The sequence below is a fragment of the Diplotaxodon limnothrissa genome, linkage group LG3, assembly GCF_057381915.1.
Source record: "Diplotaxodon limnothrissa isolate DT_005_m linkage group LG3, D_limnothrissa_male_GT1.1, whole genome shotgun sequence".
NCBI classification, from domain to species: domain Eukaryota; kingdom Metazoa; phylum Chordata; class Actinopteri; order Cichliformes; family Cichlidae; genus Diplotaxodon; species Diplotaxodon limnothrissa.
In genome coordinates this window covers 65,179,039-65,195,713 of record NC_140598.1, presented here as the reverse complement: position 1 = coordinate 65,195,713, position 16,675 = coordinate 65,179,039, and the positions used below count along the sequence as shown (strand labels likewise).

Here is a 16,675-nt window from a genome sequence, read left to right as displayed (position 1 = left end):
TCTATAATCCAGTTTTGAGATCCCTCCCCAGACGCCTTAACGCCCACTCACATCCTGGGCCATCTGACCTCAGGAATTCGCATGATAAGGTGGGGCCAGGTTTCACAATGAGCTCACCTAAAACCCTGGCTGATTGGGACCCACACCCAGTTTCACACCTTGGCTCAGGCGATTAGAGGATCATCAGGGGGTCCTTTTGTCCCTCTGTGAGGGGATACTCCCACTATGTTTATATCTGGGACTCCCCACCATTTGACCTTAGAACTGAAGAAGCTTCTCGGATGAGAGGTGAAACGTCTTCAAGTAACTTAAAGAAGTCCAGACGCTTTTCTTTGCAAGCTCCTTTGACAATTGAATCTAAACATACCAGCCAGCAGATCTACTGATGCTGCTGCCCATGTGCAACACAATAAACCATGCTTTGGTGATTACACCACTATAATAAGATTTATAACTGATGCAAGACAACCTGCAGAGGAAGAGACCCAATATCTGGTCAAGTTTGTAGAAAACACAAAACAGGTCATGGACTGAGACCTAATCAGTGAGAGGCTGGTTTACTAACAAGAGTTTTTTTAGAAGGACTTTGTGTGGACTTCAAGAACTTTCATTGTCAGGCTTGTCCCGGTCCATACTGGCAAACATGATCTACGAGCTTTAACATTATTTTTGAAAGTTTTAATCATTTGTCAAAGTACTCTAGAGGGATGCTTATCATTTCAGATAATGTTCTTGTAAAGTTAGAAGTTAAACCAAGACGTGATGCTTTGAGGGTAGCATTTTGAGGATGTTTTGAGAATGCTGATAATGTGCACTTTTATAACATGCTCTGTGGTGTTAAATCTAACATTTTTATTTTCAAACTGGCAGACATCTGGGGACTGTCCGTGTAGTCTTTGCATGTTCTACCTGTGCCTATGTGGGTTCTCCCTTGGTCCTCCACAGTCCGGAGACAAACATTGACTGATGCAAAAAATGCCATAGGTCTAGGTCCAGAAGCTGGACACCTGCTGCCTGCCACGTCGTCGCCACACGCCACTCAGTGGCCAGATGCCAGATGGCTGATGCATGTCACCTGCCACACTGCTGCCCATCACACTGTAGCTTTATGCCGGACAGCAGAACCTGCCGCCTGTTATGCTGTCGCTGAATGCCAGGCACCTGCCGCTGGACACCTACCGCCTGCCACGCCATCATGGGACTCCAGACAGCAGACGCTGGACACCTATTTTTCCCCAGAGACCACCTAAATTCATTTGGTTCTGTCAACACAGTCCTCCTGCTGGCGAGCTTTTAATGCACATCAGGGTAATCAGGATTATGTGTGCTCACTCCTCTGCACTCCTTTGCTCTGTTCATGGGGCATCCACGTACTGAGCTGCACAAGCTCCCCACTGGCAATGCCCAGTTTGTCAGTAGCTCAGACACCTGGCACATAGGACGCTAGACACCTGCTGGACGCCAAATCTTAGAAGCCAGACTCCTGCGACTTGCCACACCATTGCCAGACACCTGCTGCCTGCCACGCCGATGCCAGACGCAGGACAAAAGCCGCTTGACACCTGCTGCCTACCACAATGTCGTCTGATGCCAGATGTTGGACTGCTACTGCCTGCCACGCGTTGCCGCTGGATGATGCTTGCTGATGGCTGCCACATGCTGATGGATGCCGGGCAGCAGACACCTGTCGTCTGCCACGCCATTGCTGGATGCCAGACGGCCAGACACTTACTCCGGACACCAGATGCTTGACACGGAGACCTTCCATTGTCACCAACGTGGGACCACCTAAGTTCCTTTGCTTCTGTCAGCTCCAGCCTCCTGCCTTGCCACCTGAAAGGGTTCATCTCCATTGCCGGCCACCTCCACCCGCCTGGGTCAACATTGCAGACATAGAGCACAGTTACAAGTACCTGAGGATCCCACAGGCAAATGGGAACCATTAAGAGGTCGCTCAAAAACCACCAAGTACCTGCAGAGGGCCAGGCAAGTCCTGAGAAGTCAGCTGAACAGTAAGAACAAGATTTCACCCCAAGTCCAGCACCCTGAGGTTGTATGCTAAGGGGAAGGAAGGAGGCCGGGGACTGATGAGTGTGAGCACTACGGTTCAGGATGAGACAACAAGCATTCACAAAGTAAGATGGCCCCAACCGACCGCGTGCTCAGTGAATATCTCAGGCAAACCCGAGGAAGAGGAGGCACCACCATGGAAGGACAGGGAATTATTTTTTTTTAGAGGCTGGTGAAACTGTTGGGGATTCAAAATTTTAAAATTAAAGGCACACTGAACCAGCATGGCTATCACAGCATCTTGAAGTGACATGCCATCCCATCCAGTTTGCATTTAGTTGGACCATCATTTACTTTTCAACAGGACAATGACCCCAAAAGCTCATCTAGAGAATGCCAAGAGTGTGCAAAGCAAAGGGTGGCTATTTTGGAAAATCTAAAACATGTTTGAGTTATTTCACACTTTTTTGTTTGCTACATAATTAGGTGTTCATTCATAGATTTCATGCCTTTACTGAGAATCTACAATGTAAATAAATAAAATTAATTAAATGAGAAGGTGTCCAAACGTTTGACTGATAGTATATATATATGTGTATAAAACATGCCTCTTCAGCTATAGCATGTAAGTTAACCAGAGGAAATAAACTAAAATAATACTTTACCCGGACATGTCGTTCCTCTTTTCATGGAAGAAAAAAAGATCAGCTAAGAGCTGGGTGTTACCATCGCAGTTGTGTTTGTCATTTTTTCTAGTGATGTGTCCTGTGTGTCGAAGCTTCGAATCGTGCGTCGGGTAATCGCGGGGGCGTTTTTCTGAAGCGCGCATCGAGGCTTGCTTTGATTACGTATGCAGTGACGTTCGAGGCCTCGCGGGCAGTCCGTACCACGTGACTGATTCAGGGACTGGTTCATCGGTTCGCGCCAGATTCGAAATAACATGGGCAGGAAAACAGCTGATTCCCCATCACACCATGTTGTGGAATTGGATTACGTACGTGCTACATAGTTACTTGTGCATTTCTTCTTCGATGGAACCAGCAAGGAAGAGATGTTTTTTTTTTAAATTTTGTCTCTCCTAATAAAGTATGCACACAGTAATAAATATCACAAATGATAAACACCAAAATATAAATAAACAACACTACACATCCTATAATCTGATTTCTGTCTTTTAGTTTATTAAAAAGTGAAGCACCAAACACTAGTTTGTGTCATTATCCAGATGTACATAAGGTTTACACATCATTATAATCAAAGAGCCCGCTTCACTTGAATTGTCCACTTGATGGCGCAGTAGAGCAAATGAATCATCACAATGCTTCGAACCATGAGTCGACCAATTGGATGGAAAGCTTCAGTTCATCATGAGGCTTCATCTCACCATCACTAATTTTTTCTGTACATTTATTCATATAAACGTGAAATAGATATTACGGTCTCAAAAAATTGCAAAGCTCTCATCCACCCTAAACTGAGCTTTGATTTAAAGTTGTGTCGACTGCTTTAGCCCCCCCTCCCCAACAAACCCTGTAATAATATAAGTCAGTTGTAAATTGAAAAATCAGAGTAGCACTAATAATTGAGCCTCTTTGTTTAATTAATTTTATTAAAACAGCACTATTAATTCAGCGTGTCAAACGAGTTTCAGCACAAAATGTGCTGAAACAGTAGAGCTGAAACGCAGTAGAGCACACCGGAAGTGCTTTTTGCCTCTTTTTTAAGGAGGCGGGTTGTGCCGGTTATTGTGCTATAAAATGCATAGTGGCACGATTTCTACATTTCCCGCCATGTGAATGGACAGCAAACATATGTTTGGACCCTCTGGCTCACTGAACCTTTCCGCGAACAGCAGGCACATTATGTTAACAGCGTGACGGCAGCATCGGTTTTTCGGTGAGTGTTTCACGCTTGTAGGTCACGTTAGCTGGCACTGTGTTAGCTTACTGCTGTTTTGTGATGAGACGTGATATTCGCAGTCTCTGTAGTTACGCCGTGATAGCAGCTTTCCTCTTGTGTCTTGTACACCTTGAAACGTGCGTCTACCGAGTACAAACTGATGCATCACTATCGAGACTAACCGCAATGTTCAACATAATATCTTTTCTTAAGCTTAAAATTATTATTCGTTTGGTGTGTCTGGTAAACCGAGCAGGTGTATTTTCATATCTGTTGGGATTAAAAGCGGAGTCCCTCGTCCAGTAAAGATCATATTTGACGGGAGTTTACCTCTTTGAATAATGTAGTTACTACAGCGGAGTAAGTAACTACTGAACCAGATAATGAAGAAAAATGTGTTTTACAGTCTGGAGTGAAATGAACCCGGGCTGAATGTCTTTGAGTAAAAGTGGTTGAATCTGCGTTATCGCGTGATAACCGAACTTAACCAGGTAGTACTTAGTTGAGGGTGACAAGGGCACATACGTTTGGTTTTCTGGTGTGAATGGCTGCTGCCATGTGCGCACATGGTCAGATTACAGTAAGAATGCCCCTGTGACTCAATACGGAAGCCATGTAGGTGTTACACCTTATAGTACTGTGCGATAGTGTGTCTGCGTATTGACCTTCGGGCTTTGTGTTTCAGCCCATTGGGTTGAAAATAAAATAAAATAATGGGTACATAAAAATAGCACGTCTCTACTTTGAGTTAGCTTATGTCAGCATTTAATAAACTGTGAAATTTTCTGTTCAGTTTTTTATAATTGAATATTCTCTGTTTGTTTTTCTGTTTGATTATTAGTAAGTTTGTGTTATCATCTTTGTGGGATTCTTTAGTACTCTTAGTTGCAGTTACTGTTAGTATGAGAGTATTAGTTTGATTAGGTTTTCCCTTTTTGTCTTTGTTGTTTCCTTATATTAAGTTAGGAGCCTTTTAAACAGATTTTTTTTTAGATACCCTGAAAGACCACAATTGGTCACCTTGCAGGAATCTAGTGTCTGAGCTTCTGATGGTGAGACGGTGGAATATCTTCATCTGTCTGAGGAATCTGCTCTTAGTCCAAATGATTTACATTCCCCTGTGAGTCAACACGAAGAGGTCCAGGGAAGAAGAGAAGTATGCGCCTATTCGATAGACACATATTTCACTTCAATAGACAGACACATCAGTCCTTTCCTTTCCATAGTTATGGTTCTAATTGCTTTTAAACTCTTACATTTTGGGAGCTGTGTGTCAGAAGGGATACAGTTCCCTCAGGGTTTGTTGTACGTTGATTACACTTAAATACAAGACGAGACTTGACAGATGAATGTTATCCTGTGTGAGGTTTAAGGGCCAGATTGTCTAGACTTAGGATTTGTTATTACAGACAACAGAAGCAGCTCGTGACAAATAAAACTGACTCTGTAGTTCCCAAATGTCTTGACCTAATTTGGCCCGATTGGTTTGGTTTCATTTATTTGATGTGTTTTCACTGAGCGTGACCATTTATAAGGAAGAGCTGCATTTTTTTCTATTCTTGACTTAAAAAAGATTCATGCTTGCACCATTTCACCTACAGAGCTTAGTTGCACCTGACCTCAGCTGTTGCTTATAAGTAGCTCCTTGTGCTGTATAACTCTGGAGGTGTGTGTGAAGGAGCAGGACAGAATACCATTATGGCTTTTTTTCATGGCTTCTCCTGTGCCCCAGCATCTCGACATAGCTAGCCCGAAGGTGTCTTTAAGATGTTTATTGATGTCTGACAGTGAAAGAAATAAAGCGCGTGTGAATGCATTACTTAAGTAAATTACGTATATTGGAAAGCCTTCGTTACAGTGTTTTGAGTAACTTGGATATCTGGAGACAGATTAGGTTTTGTCCCAAAATGAAAAGGACACAAATATTGCTTTGGCGTTGCTAGGAGCAGAATAAATGCTTGTCAGCCAACATCAGCTGTTATCTTCAACACTCATATCCTGTTTAAATGCCTCCGAGCTCTCAAGCTAAACACTCAGAGTCTGGTACCAACTTCTGACTAATACTCAAATTATAGCTTCACCCCAGGGAGTGACTGCCTCATTGTAGCTGCTGGATTTGAAGCCTAGCTGTGTGTGAGCTGTGTTGGGCAGTTATTTACTTAAAGTTCACAGACCTGGGAGTGTCTGCGACTTGAGCAAAATGTCCCTCTTATCCTGCTTGTCCTACTTGTTTTTGAAGGTGAAAGAGGGCCGGGCACACCTTCTTAATAAAGACGACAGGGCAACAGACTAGAATATTAAATGAGTCGTCAGCTCTTATATGTAAACCTGCCAAAACATTTCTTTAGGTTGTTTTTGGGCTTTATAAATTATTTTACTAATTGACGTCCAGCTTTTATTTATGTTTGCTGTTTTTAAGTGTTTCTGTCCTTTCGTCGGTCTACACATGTAATTTCTTTCTTACTCTTACAAGTTTAGGCGCTGACAGTATCGTGTTTGTGAGCGATCTGCAGTCTCTTCATTGATCGGGTCCTGTGACCGGAGCGTTTGATAGCCACCTTAGGGCTGCTCGATTATGGCAAAAATGATAATCACGATTATTTTCACTGAAATTGAGATCACGATTATTTGACGATATTTATTTAACCCTTTAAGACCTACTATAGAACCAAGTCCACCAGAGCTTATATTATTTTTATTTATTTTTTTTACATGCTGTAGTGCCATTTGTGGGAGCATTTCAAGTTGCTATACATCAATACAACTGTTATAGCCCATATTTTAATAATATGTATGCATTAAGTGCATAGTAATTACATAAATTGCAAAAAAGTGCAATAAACTACAAAAAAAATTGAAAATCTTTTGTTTTGTTTACATATATTTCTACTTGGAGAAGTTTAAGAGGTTTATCCCTCAAAACTTTAAATACAATAAAGTTGCAAAAAATAGTTTACAACAACAGGAAATTTATTTTGAGTGTCTTCATAGTTTTATTTTGGAGATACAGCAATTTTTATATACTGCAGGAAAAACAAAAAACAATCCTATGATGCAAATTTGCAAAGAAAACAGCAGGTGCATCATTTCACTGTGGGAAGTGTTACGAACAGCTGATGGATCGGCAAAGCGTGTTTCTGGAATATTATGTTTTTGTTCCTGCAAGCGCTTTTTATGCAATTTTTGCAAAGCTATATGTGGAACGAAACCGTGACCGAGGACAAGCTGATGGCATCAGATGTAAGTACAGCTCCTCCGGTTTCATATGCAAAACAAATTATTGCGCTAGCTTACACGGTTCAGGTTCTACAGGGATTTAAAAATAGTTACACAAAACGGAGCGTACTGCTCTGACCGGCTTTAAAGGGTTAACAATGACTTTTAAAAAATAATATAAAATAGTGTGCAACACCACTGAAGTTTTTTTTTTTTTTTAAACTCTTTTCAACCAACGGCAGTCACTCTCCAAATAACTTCTGCTTAGCTTTCCGAGCTTCCCTCGGGTCCTCTTAATCAGCGGTCTCCAACCTTTTTTGCGCCACGGACGGTTTATGCCCGACAATATTTTCACGGACCGGCCTTTAAGGTGTCGCGGATAAATGAGGGAGGGGCTAATAATCGGCTCAGTCATTTTTAATGATCGTTGAAAGCCCAGATCGTAATCGTGATTAAAATTCGATTAATTGAGCAGCCCTAAGCCACCTAGTGTTTTTGTTTCCTGCTCATTGTGGAAATTGATTATTTCATCGAAAGAAACGAGTAACATCAGCACAGACTAAATACACTTCCTGTGATCGCAACAGTGGGCATGCACGTGATTTCAGCAGCTGAGAAGTAGCTTATCAATGAAACCAGCTGATGCTGCTGATGTAGACCTTAGAAAAGGTTGTGTGACCCTATTGCTGTATGTCTGCTTCAAGCCTCGACTTTAAATGACCCCTGGACGTGTTTGTATCACTGTGTCCTTGATGGGACACGTGGCACACCCAACACAGAGTGTGCAGAGAACAGTGTGTACTTGTAAATTGTACCTCTAGATGTTTTTAATTAACTTTGAAGGTGCCGCCAGGTAGTCATTGTCGAACCGCAGCATGGTGATCATCTGAGGCATTTTTACCTGCATGTCTTTCGCAATATGTTTGAAAATATGAAGCTGGCAGCTTTTTATGGCCCCATGACTTTAGCCTTGTTCATGATTTACCAGTTCAGTTTAATTAGTTCTGCTCCGCTGCTTAAAAAGTCCTGTTTGGTTGGACTGTAACGACTCTGACCAGGCTGATTTAGTGAATGATGGCTTTTGAAAGCTCTGTCACTGAGGGAAGAGGGCAGAGGGTGTTCAACCAACTGTCTCACCAGGGAGGAAGCACACATGGATTTTTAGCTTATCTAACAAAGCGAGGAGTAGACCGGCGTATAAACCCAGCCATTTATAGACGATCAAGGACACTCATAATAGTGAGGACCTATAACTCAACTGTAACAGTGGTTTGTTGGTCTGTCACACCTGCCTTTGTTGGAAGGAGGTGTCAATAACAAGTTTTACAGATGAAAACCAAACCATGACAAAGAAGTGTAAATGAAACTCGGCGGGGGGGGGGAAAGAATAGACCATACTACATCCTCCTTCACAGCTGCATAACAAACGGCCTGGTCCTCCAGGAAATCAACGCAAGCTGCTTCTGAATCTGTCTCTTGCCTTATTAGAAAGAAATACGACTGTGCTGTAAAACTAAGAATTATAGCTGTATGAATAAGACATCCTGTCATAAGGATCGCCAAAGTCACCCTGATCCTTGATACAACACAGTATTAGTCAAGACTGGATTAGGGGAACATTACGAGTATTTATGGCAGTGAGAGAGAAATTAAACATGCCAGTGTCAGATTTTAGGGCCACTGAAACACAGTCTGTCCAAACGGCAACAACAGGCATTTAATTAGGCACAGGGCGTTAGACTGACTTCCCTAAGGGGCCCAACAGGAACTGAGAATCAGGTCGGAGGTCACACATGTAGTTTATTGTCCTGCCTTCATGTGAAATGTGTGACCCATATTGCTTTTGTCATGTACTCTGTGGTCTGGGTAAAGCATTCAGCCAGTCATCCAGAAGCCATCAGTGTTTTTAGTTAAGCAACATTATTGCATTCTGATTACACTCATAAAAAAGTTTCCCATGCAGCCAGTTTTAAAGCCTGAATATGATGGCATCTGCAGTATGGGGCCTTTTAATAAAACCAAATATATCCTGATGTAAACGAGGTATCCTTTTTTGGTTCTTTGAACATCACAACCCAGTAACCTCTCAGCCGTAAATGGCTGCTGTTGTCACACTGCCAGGTGGGCAGGTGGTGCGGAAAGAGTAAATGAAGAGCAAATCCCAGCAGGTTCATAGTCTTTAGTGCTGTTTCTGTTATTATCCTCCCATGATGAATGATACTGTATCTAAAAGATAAAGTATCGTCTTTGTTGCTTTATCGTTTGGATATGCCCGCCCAATATTTACAGCTCTGCTTTTAATTTAGTAGCGGCATGAGTGATGTGGTAATGATTATGTCAGCCAGTGAAGTACATTTTCATTACCATTACAGAAAAGAGATGAATATTGTGTTTAATATTTTTTGTGTTTATTGAATTTAAAAAAGTGAGTTTAGAAAACAAACAGTGGAGCAGCCTTACATGTCCTCCTGTGAGTGAGTGGAAATGGCTTTTTCCAGTGAGAACTCAATACCTGTCTGTCCTCCCCGAGGCTGTACTGCAGTCATTTGTGTGTACACAAGGTGTGAAGTCAAATTCATGACTAACGGTGGACACATTGGAGAGAGGCTGAACTTGTTCCAGCTGCTGCTGTTTCCATCGCCTCTATTGAAAATCGTTGAAATTGCACTTAGTCGTGTTGTTTAATTAGATGTATGCACTCCTGTCATTCATGGCTGCTTACACCACATGCTGCTAGGTTCATTCTTATGTCACATGACGCAAGTCAAAGTAACTTTAACCCAGAAAGTAACGAGGAATGTCAAAGTCATTTTACATGCTGCAGCCCACTTTGATCTCAAGCGGGAGTGAAACTCTGCTTTATGTCACAAACAGAAGTTTACCTACATATTTAACCCCTGACACAGGTAGAAAGAAGTGTGTCAACCGAATGTTGCTGCAGTAAATGGAAAAAAATCTGTCAGTAAGGCTTAAATTATAAGATGTAAATGTGTGACATGTATGTACTATACAGCGTCTCGAGAGCCGGTTGTATTTGGCCAGCGCCTCACAGCTTTTGGAAACGTGGCTGACCCTTTTTTCTCTCCCACTGCCCGTAGAGTCTAAACAAACTCCGACACCAGGATGAAACGACGAACAGACGCCCCTCAGGACCGGTGAGTTACACAAACAGCAGCAGCTTTCAGTTCCCATTCGTTTTGCTCTCAGCCACAGTTTCTGCGTGACACCTAAACACGTTTTGTTGCATAAGGAGACACAAGATTTCACCAATATTCATGCACCATCCCTTTTCCCCATCTACAGATACTACACGGTGGGACTCATGTTCTTCATTCTGGGCCTGGGAACGCTGCTGCCATGGAATTTCTTCATGACAGCTTCACTGGTAAAAACAAGACTTCACAAAATCTGACACAATATGAAGCATATGCTGGGTTTTCAGTGATAGTATATTTTGTATTTTATACGTCAGATGTAGCTTTGTTGTCGTATTTTTGAATGAAAAGCCCTGCGTTTGTGGTGTGTAGTACTTCCAACGTCGACTGGAGACAAATGAATCGAGCAACGGGACCGAGGTCGTCCGCAAAGAGTACTACTTCAACAACTGGATGACTCTGCTGTCTCAGCTGCCTCTGCTGCTATTTACCCTGCTCAACTCCTTCCTCTACCCGAGGTCAGTGACTGTGTTAAAGCGCTTTCAAACATGCAGATCATCCTTTCTGATGATCTGGCTGCACTTGAACATGTCACCTTTATGTCTGAATCAGCAGCTTAGTTATTGGTCTTTAAGTAATGGCAGTAGGAATCTGATTATACCTAATAACACGTTTCTCTCTTTTAACATAACACAAGTCTGAAGGTCATGCAGTCACATTAATGAACACATCTTTAGCCCAAAAAACAGATAACAGAAAGCCTTGTTGCCATGGTGTCGTGAGAAATCTCTGATCCTATACTATATTATTTGTCACGTGAACTTTTCGTGAATGTCTGCCGCTCTAACAGACGGATGTTTATTGCCTATTAGAGGACGACGATGTGTTGAAGTTGATTTGCTTCGACACATCGTCGTCCTTACAGGATGTCTGTTTCCCGATGGTGCGCTGTAAACGTATACTCAGACTGTTGCTCTGTGGTATATTTTATGATCTGTTAGATCCTTCATGGTTAACTGTGTTGCAACTGTGTGTGTTTCAGGATATCGGAGGCGATACGTATTGCAGGTAGCCTTGTTTTCATCCTGCTGCTCTTCATCCTCACAGCGGTTTTGGTCAAAGTGCCCATGGAGGAAGACTGCTTCTTCTCGGTCACCATGGCTACTATCTGGTTCATCAACTGTAAGTCAGTGTGCTTCTATGTATATGTGGGAGACAGATGTGTTTGAGTGATAAGATGCTACAAGAAAAGCCCCCCCTTTTTTCCTCCCTCGTCAGCGTTTGGTGCCGTGCTGCAGGGCAGTCTGTTCGGTCTTGTGGGGATGCTGCCTCAGAAGTACAGCAGCATCTTCATGAGTGGCCAGGGCCTCGCTGGGACATTCGCTGCCATCGCCATGCTAATAGCCATAGGAAGTGAGTCACTTACATCCACACAAGCTTCCAGTGGGCTCCTAATCCTCAGTTGCTTGGTAACCAAGGGCATTGAAAATCAACGGGAGCAATCAGCATGACACCGCACAGCACACTGCTTTCAAAGAAACCTGAGCACACTTGGTTTTGTTGAACGCTTTTTTTTTTCTCTTATATTTCTGTCCCAGAATGCTTCAGTAACTCTGCTTTGTGTGTGTTTGTCACTCAGGTAAAACGGACCACGAAACGGCAGCTTTGGGTTACTTCATCACACCGTGTGTGGGGACGTTGCTCACACTCTTCAGCTACTTGGTGCTGCCACGCCTGGTCAGTCAGCTGTCCTCTCAGCATAACTGCATTACCCACAATCCATCTGACCTCACCTATACAAACTCTCCACACATAAGTTTGTATGCAGATGAACCTGGATGTGGGCATTTGTAGCATTTTTCGACTGCAAACTGTCTCGTCTGAGTAAACAGAATATATAAAGTATATAAAGATGGATGTTGAACACACAGTGGTTTTGGACTTTGTATCACAAGTGCTCACTGGCATCCTAAGTGAATCCATTATAGTATAAACTTGATTACAAAACCTAATGTTTATTATATTTTGATATTTCAGCTGCTTGACTTTTGTGTTGTGTTTTTGTTTTCATGCAGGGGTTTGCTCAGTATTATTTGAAAAAAAGCAGCACGTACGAGGCAGACACCACAGACGAGCTGCTGAAAGGTAAGCTTTAGCTACACAAACAACTCTTCACCATCGCTGAATTAATGCCATTCCTTTCCAAGCTGCGCCACACGCTGAACACCAGAAGCCTTAAAATCTGTCAGACGTTACTGTGACAGTGAGCGAACGTTTGTTTGCTTTTCGACTCAGTTCACAATTCTGTCCCTTGCAGTCTGGTTGAATCAAATCAATTCAGTGGAACATTATCTCATTAAGTCAGTTTACCCTCTGTTTATCCAATTAGACGGTGCCTAACAAAGATGGGTTTGTGAGGCTCACACAGCCTCCTGCCTTGTTATGAATGCTAAAAAGCCCATAGAGGTCCAATTAGTCATAATTCACTCAACCAGATCCCACATTTGAAACATTACCTTTGAGCACATATTGAATAATAATGTTTTTGTGTGAAAGTGAAACAGCGGAAGTGAGGCTTTATATACATTCAATTGCAGAAAGCAGCATGGTGGAAAATGGCAAGCTGGCCGGGCACGTTAACGGATCGGCAATCGGCAACTCGGCCAAAGGTAGCAGCGTCGCCGAGGCCGAGCCGAGGTCTGATGGAACCAAGCAGGCCTTCCTGCCCCTGGAGCAGGTTGAGAGGGGGCAAGCCAAGGCCTCTGTTATAGAGGTCTTTAAAAAGGTACCCTCGTGTTAGTCGTCGTTTTGATTTAAGTTGAAACTATTTAGATCAGTTCATTGTCTGCAAATATTAAAATACTAAATAAATAAATCCATGTCCTCGTTTTCAGATCTGGGTGATGGCGTTCTGCGTCACCTTCGTTTTCACAGTCACTCTGTCTGTGTTCCCTGCCATCACCGTAGATGTGAAAACTACATCCGAAGGAGAAAACTGGGGTAAGACCGAACACTCGCTTCAGTACAGCTGCGCTCAACATTCATTTAGCGGATGGCAACAAATACAGTGCATCTCTTTTGTAGCCTTCCTATCGCGATATAAAAATGTATCTTTGTACTCATTCTTTCTTCAGAGAGCTATTTTATTTCGGTGTGCTGCTTCCTCATTTTCAATATTAACGACTGGCTCGGCCGGACCATCACCACAAAGATACGCTGGGTAGGTTTCCATATGTTATTTATGTTTCTGTCTGATGCCAGACTGGACTTATTATATATTTCATCAGCAAAAAACTGAGCTGTTCTCTTTCATTCATTCATTGTTTGCTTTTTTTTAATATGACAAACGTGTGTGTGTGTGTGTGTGTGTGTGTGTATGTGTGTATATATATATATATATATATATATATATATATATATATATATATATATATATATATATATATATATATATATATATATATATATATATATATATATATATATATATATATATATATATATATATATATATATATATATATATATATATATATAGCAAATATGAAAAAAACAAGGAGGAAATTCTTTTACTGTGTATTGATGCACAAAATTGTGCTTAGATGTAGATTTTAGCACGTTATACAAAAGCTTTTAGCACAAACGCCCAGAGCGCACTCACCACAACACTTGTCATTCTGAGGCGACTCCTGAATCCAGATGAATGTGTTATCCTGAGCTGGAGGTTTCTTCCTGTTAAAAGGGGCGTTTTTCCTTCCCACTGTCACCAAACGCTTGCTAAAAGGAGGTCGTTTGATTGTTAGGGTTTTTGGTCACTGGTGCTAAATGACGTAGCCACATATTTGCTCCAGTAAGCTTCAGACAGCAGTAGGTGCACTGCATCCTCTTTTAGTGAAATTATTTTGGATTTCCTGAATGAGCGTAAATCAGAATACTAGCACGCTTTTTAACCAGTTTCACGTCTTCATGTATTCTCCTACATGTCTCCTCTGCAGCCCTCTAAAGAGTCCCGTCTCTTCCCGGTGCTGGTGATCTCCAGAGTCGGGTTCATCCCTCTGCTGATGTTCTGTAATGTCCAGAGCCGCAACTACCTTCCTGTTTTATTTGAACACGACGCAGCATTTTCTGTCATCATGGTTTTCTTCTCTCTGTCCAGCGGCTACTTCGTCTGCCTGTCCATGTCCTACGCGCCACAGTGAGTACAGCGTCGACACATTCAGAGGTTGCACGATCACTCCGCAGACAGCTGCAGGACTGTGTTCTGATTCTTGTCATGTGGACATGTTTTGGTTGCTTATTATTGAAATTTGGGACCAAAAGATTTACAGTTTATTAAACAGTGTTGTGTTTTTGTGTTGTTTTGGAGCTCATGCTGTGTTTGAGTCTGTAACAGCTTAGTGTAATCGCCTTTTACAGCTTCTGAAATTCATCTGCATAACTGTGGTGTAGTCTTTCAAATCTGTATGCCCGTTTTGGACACAACTTTGTATGTGGAAGCATATGGAAATGTTCACACATGCAAAATTACCCCTGAGTTATGAAACATGCTGTTATGTTAGTGAGTCGTTCTAAATCCACGGGTTTGTGCTTTGTGTCTGCAATCAGCATACTGCCACGCCTCATGTACCCATGTAGGGGTTTCATTTAAGGTGAAGTGGAGAAAGTGGCGAGGATGCTGTAAGGAAGTAGGGCTGCCACAAACGATTATTTTGATAGTCGACTAGTCACCGATTATTTTTGCGATTAGTCGATTAATCAGATCATCATCCATTGGACGTACAGCTTATTGCACCAGCAGCATCTGGTCTTATATAACTATCATTAGCTTACAGCTTGAAGTGTTTGTGCTAACTAAAAATAAAGACAAGATGGTAGTTTATTAATTTTTAATGAAATTTGCAGATTGTTTCGGTGAAGTTTAATAAACTCCTTGCTTTCTAAAATATAACAGGACACCGGAGTATATTCTCCAGCGTCTCACACTTCTGATAATCAGCTGTCTGCTTGACGTTTATTCAGCTGTGTAAAAACTATAACTTTAATCTCAGCCAAACCGATTTACTCAGGAACAAATAAAATACTAAAGAAAGCCAAACAATAACATTTTTAAGTTATCTAAGTGACTTATATATATATATGTTTAACCTGACTAGCGAAAGACGGCGGTGGGTTTGAAAACGATTTGCCGGGAGTCCGGTGTTCTCACGGCTCTAGTTAGCCTTGCCCCCGCCTAGCTAACGAGCTAGTGGGTAACAGACGTCTCCGAAAACGTCGGAGCGCTTTTGAAAATACGTGGTGTCTTGATAAACTGAGCAGATATTTGAGGTTTACACAGCTACATTCTCGCCTGAAAATATGTTAAAGGTTTATTTTGTGACCCAGAAAGAATAATAAGAGTAATATTAAAACTAACTAGCTGCCGCCATTGTTGACAACTGCGCTGGGCTGCGCTATGAATTCTGGGACACAGCTTCTTCTTCTTCGGGGTTTAACGGCAGCTGGCATCCTTGTACATGCAGTGCTGCCATCTTCTGTTTCAGTCCGTTATTACACTCTTAAATCCTACTACTCATTCCTGCGTCCTTTGTGATCTTACAAAGCTTCAAACGATGCGTCGACTATTAAATTAGTCGTCGACGATTTTAATAGTCGACATAATCGTGACTAGTCGACTAATCGTGGCAGCCCTATAAGGAAGACATGAAGACTTATTTGTGTACCAGGAGCAAAAACTGTAACAAATAACAACAAGGAAAAAATGAGATACGAGTACAAATTTTAAGGTGAAATCACAGAAATATGATTGCACCTCGTTATGCACACTTGAATTGGTAAGCGTTCTTGAGCTGTACCTGGATCACATGACCAAAGGGCACAGCAAGCTGAATGTCCACTAATGAATGTAGTGAAGCCACTGTGTGCTTTTTCAATGTTGTTGTGGTTCCTGTGGATTAAATACGTGATGTCTGCCTTCAGGTTGGTGGAGCCTAAAGACGCAGAGACTGCAGGAGCCCTCATGACCTTCTTCTTGGCTCTGGGTCTGTCCATAGGAGCCGCCCTGTCCTTCCCCCTGCGGAAGTTGATCTAGTTAAACACACACGAAGAGGAAAACGAATGCCCCCGTCTGGCCGACCTTTCTGTTTTTTCTTTTTCTTTTTTCTTCCTGTTTCCTGCTTGCCTGGAAATGTGCCCCACAGTGAGACTGGAACAATCATGGCTGAAGAACTGCTACTGTTTGGGAATTGTTAGCTTCACTTCGAAAAGAGAAAGGGAAATGCTTCATGTTACTGAAAAGAACTGCTGCTCATGTTACCTGCTGCTAATCTGAGAAACAGGTTAGAAACATTTCCTCCCTGGGAAGTCTTTTTTTTTTTTTTTTTTTTTTCTGATCACTG

General features: G+C 42.1%; 1 protein-coding gene across 1 annotated transcript; it reads left to right on the top strand.

The window, feature by feature from the left end:
• Nucleotides 1-3,753: 3,753 nt before the first annotated feature.
• Nucleotides 3,754-16,675, top strand: LOC146636921 (equilibrative nucleoside transporter 2-like). Its single transcript, XM_085351119.1, has 13 exons — nt 3,754-3,906; nt 10,224-10,280; nt 10,429-10,510; nt 10,653-10,798; nt 11,323-11,462; nt 11,559-11,693; nt 11,920-12,017; nt 12,356-12,425; nt 12,878-13,065; nt 13,175-13,280; nt 13,415-13,500; nt 14,276-14,475; nt 16,257-16,675. Exons 2-13 carry the CDS (start codon nt 10,249-10,251, stop codon nt 16,366-16,368), a joined length of 1,395 nt encoding a protein of 464 aa, XP_085207245.1. The 5' UTR covers nt 3,754-3,906; nt 10,224-10,248; the 3' UTR covers nt 16,369-16,675.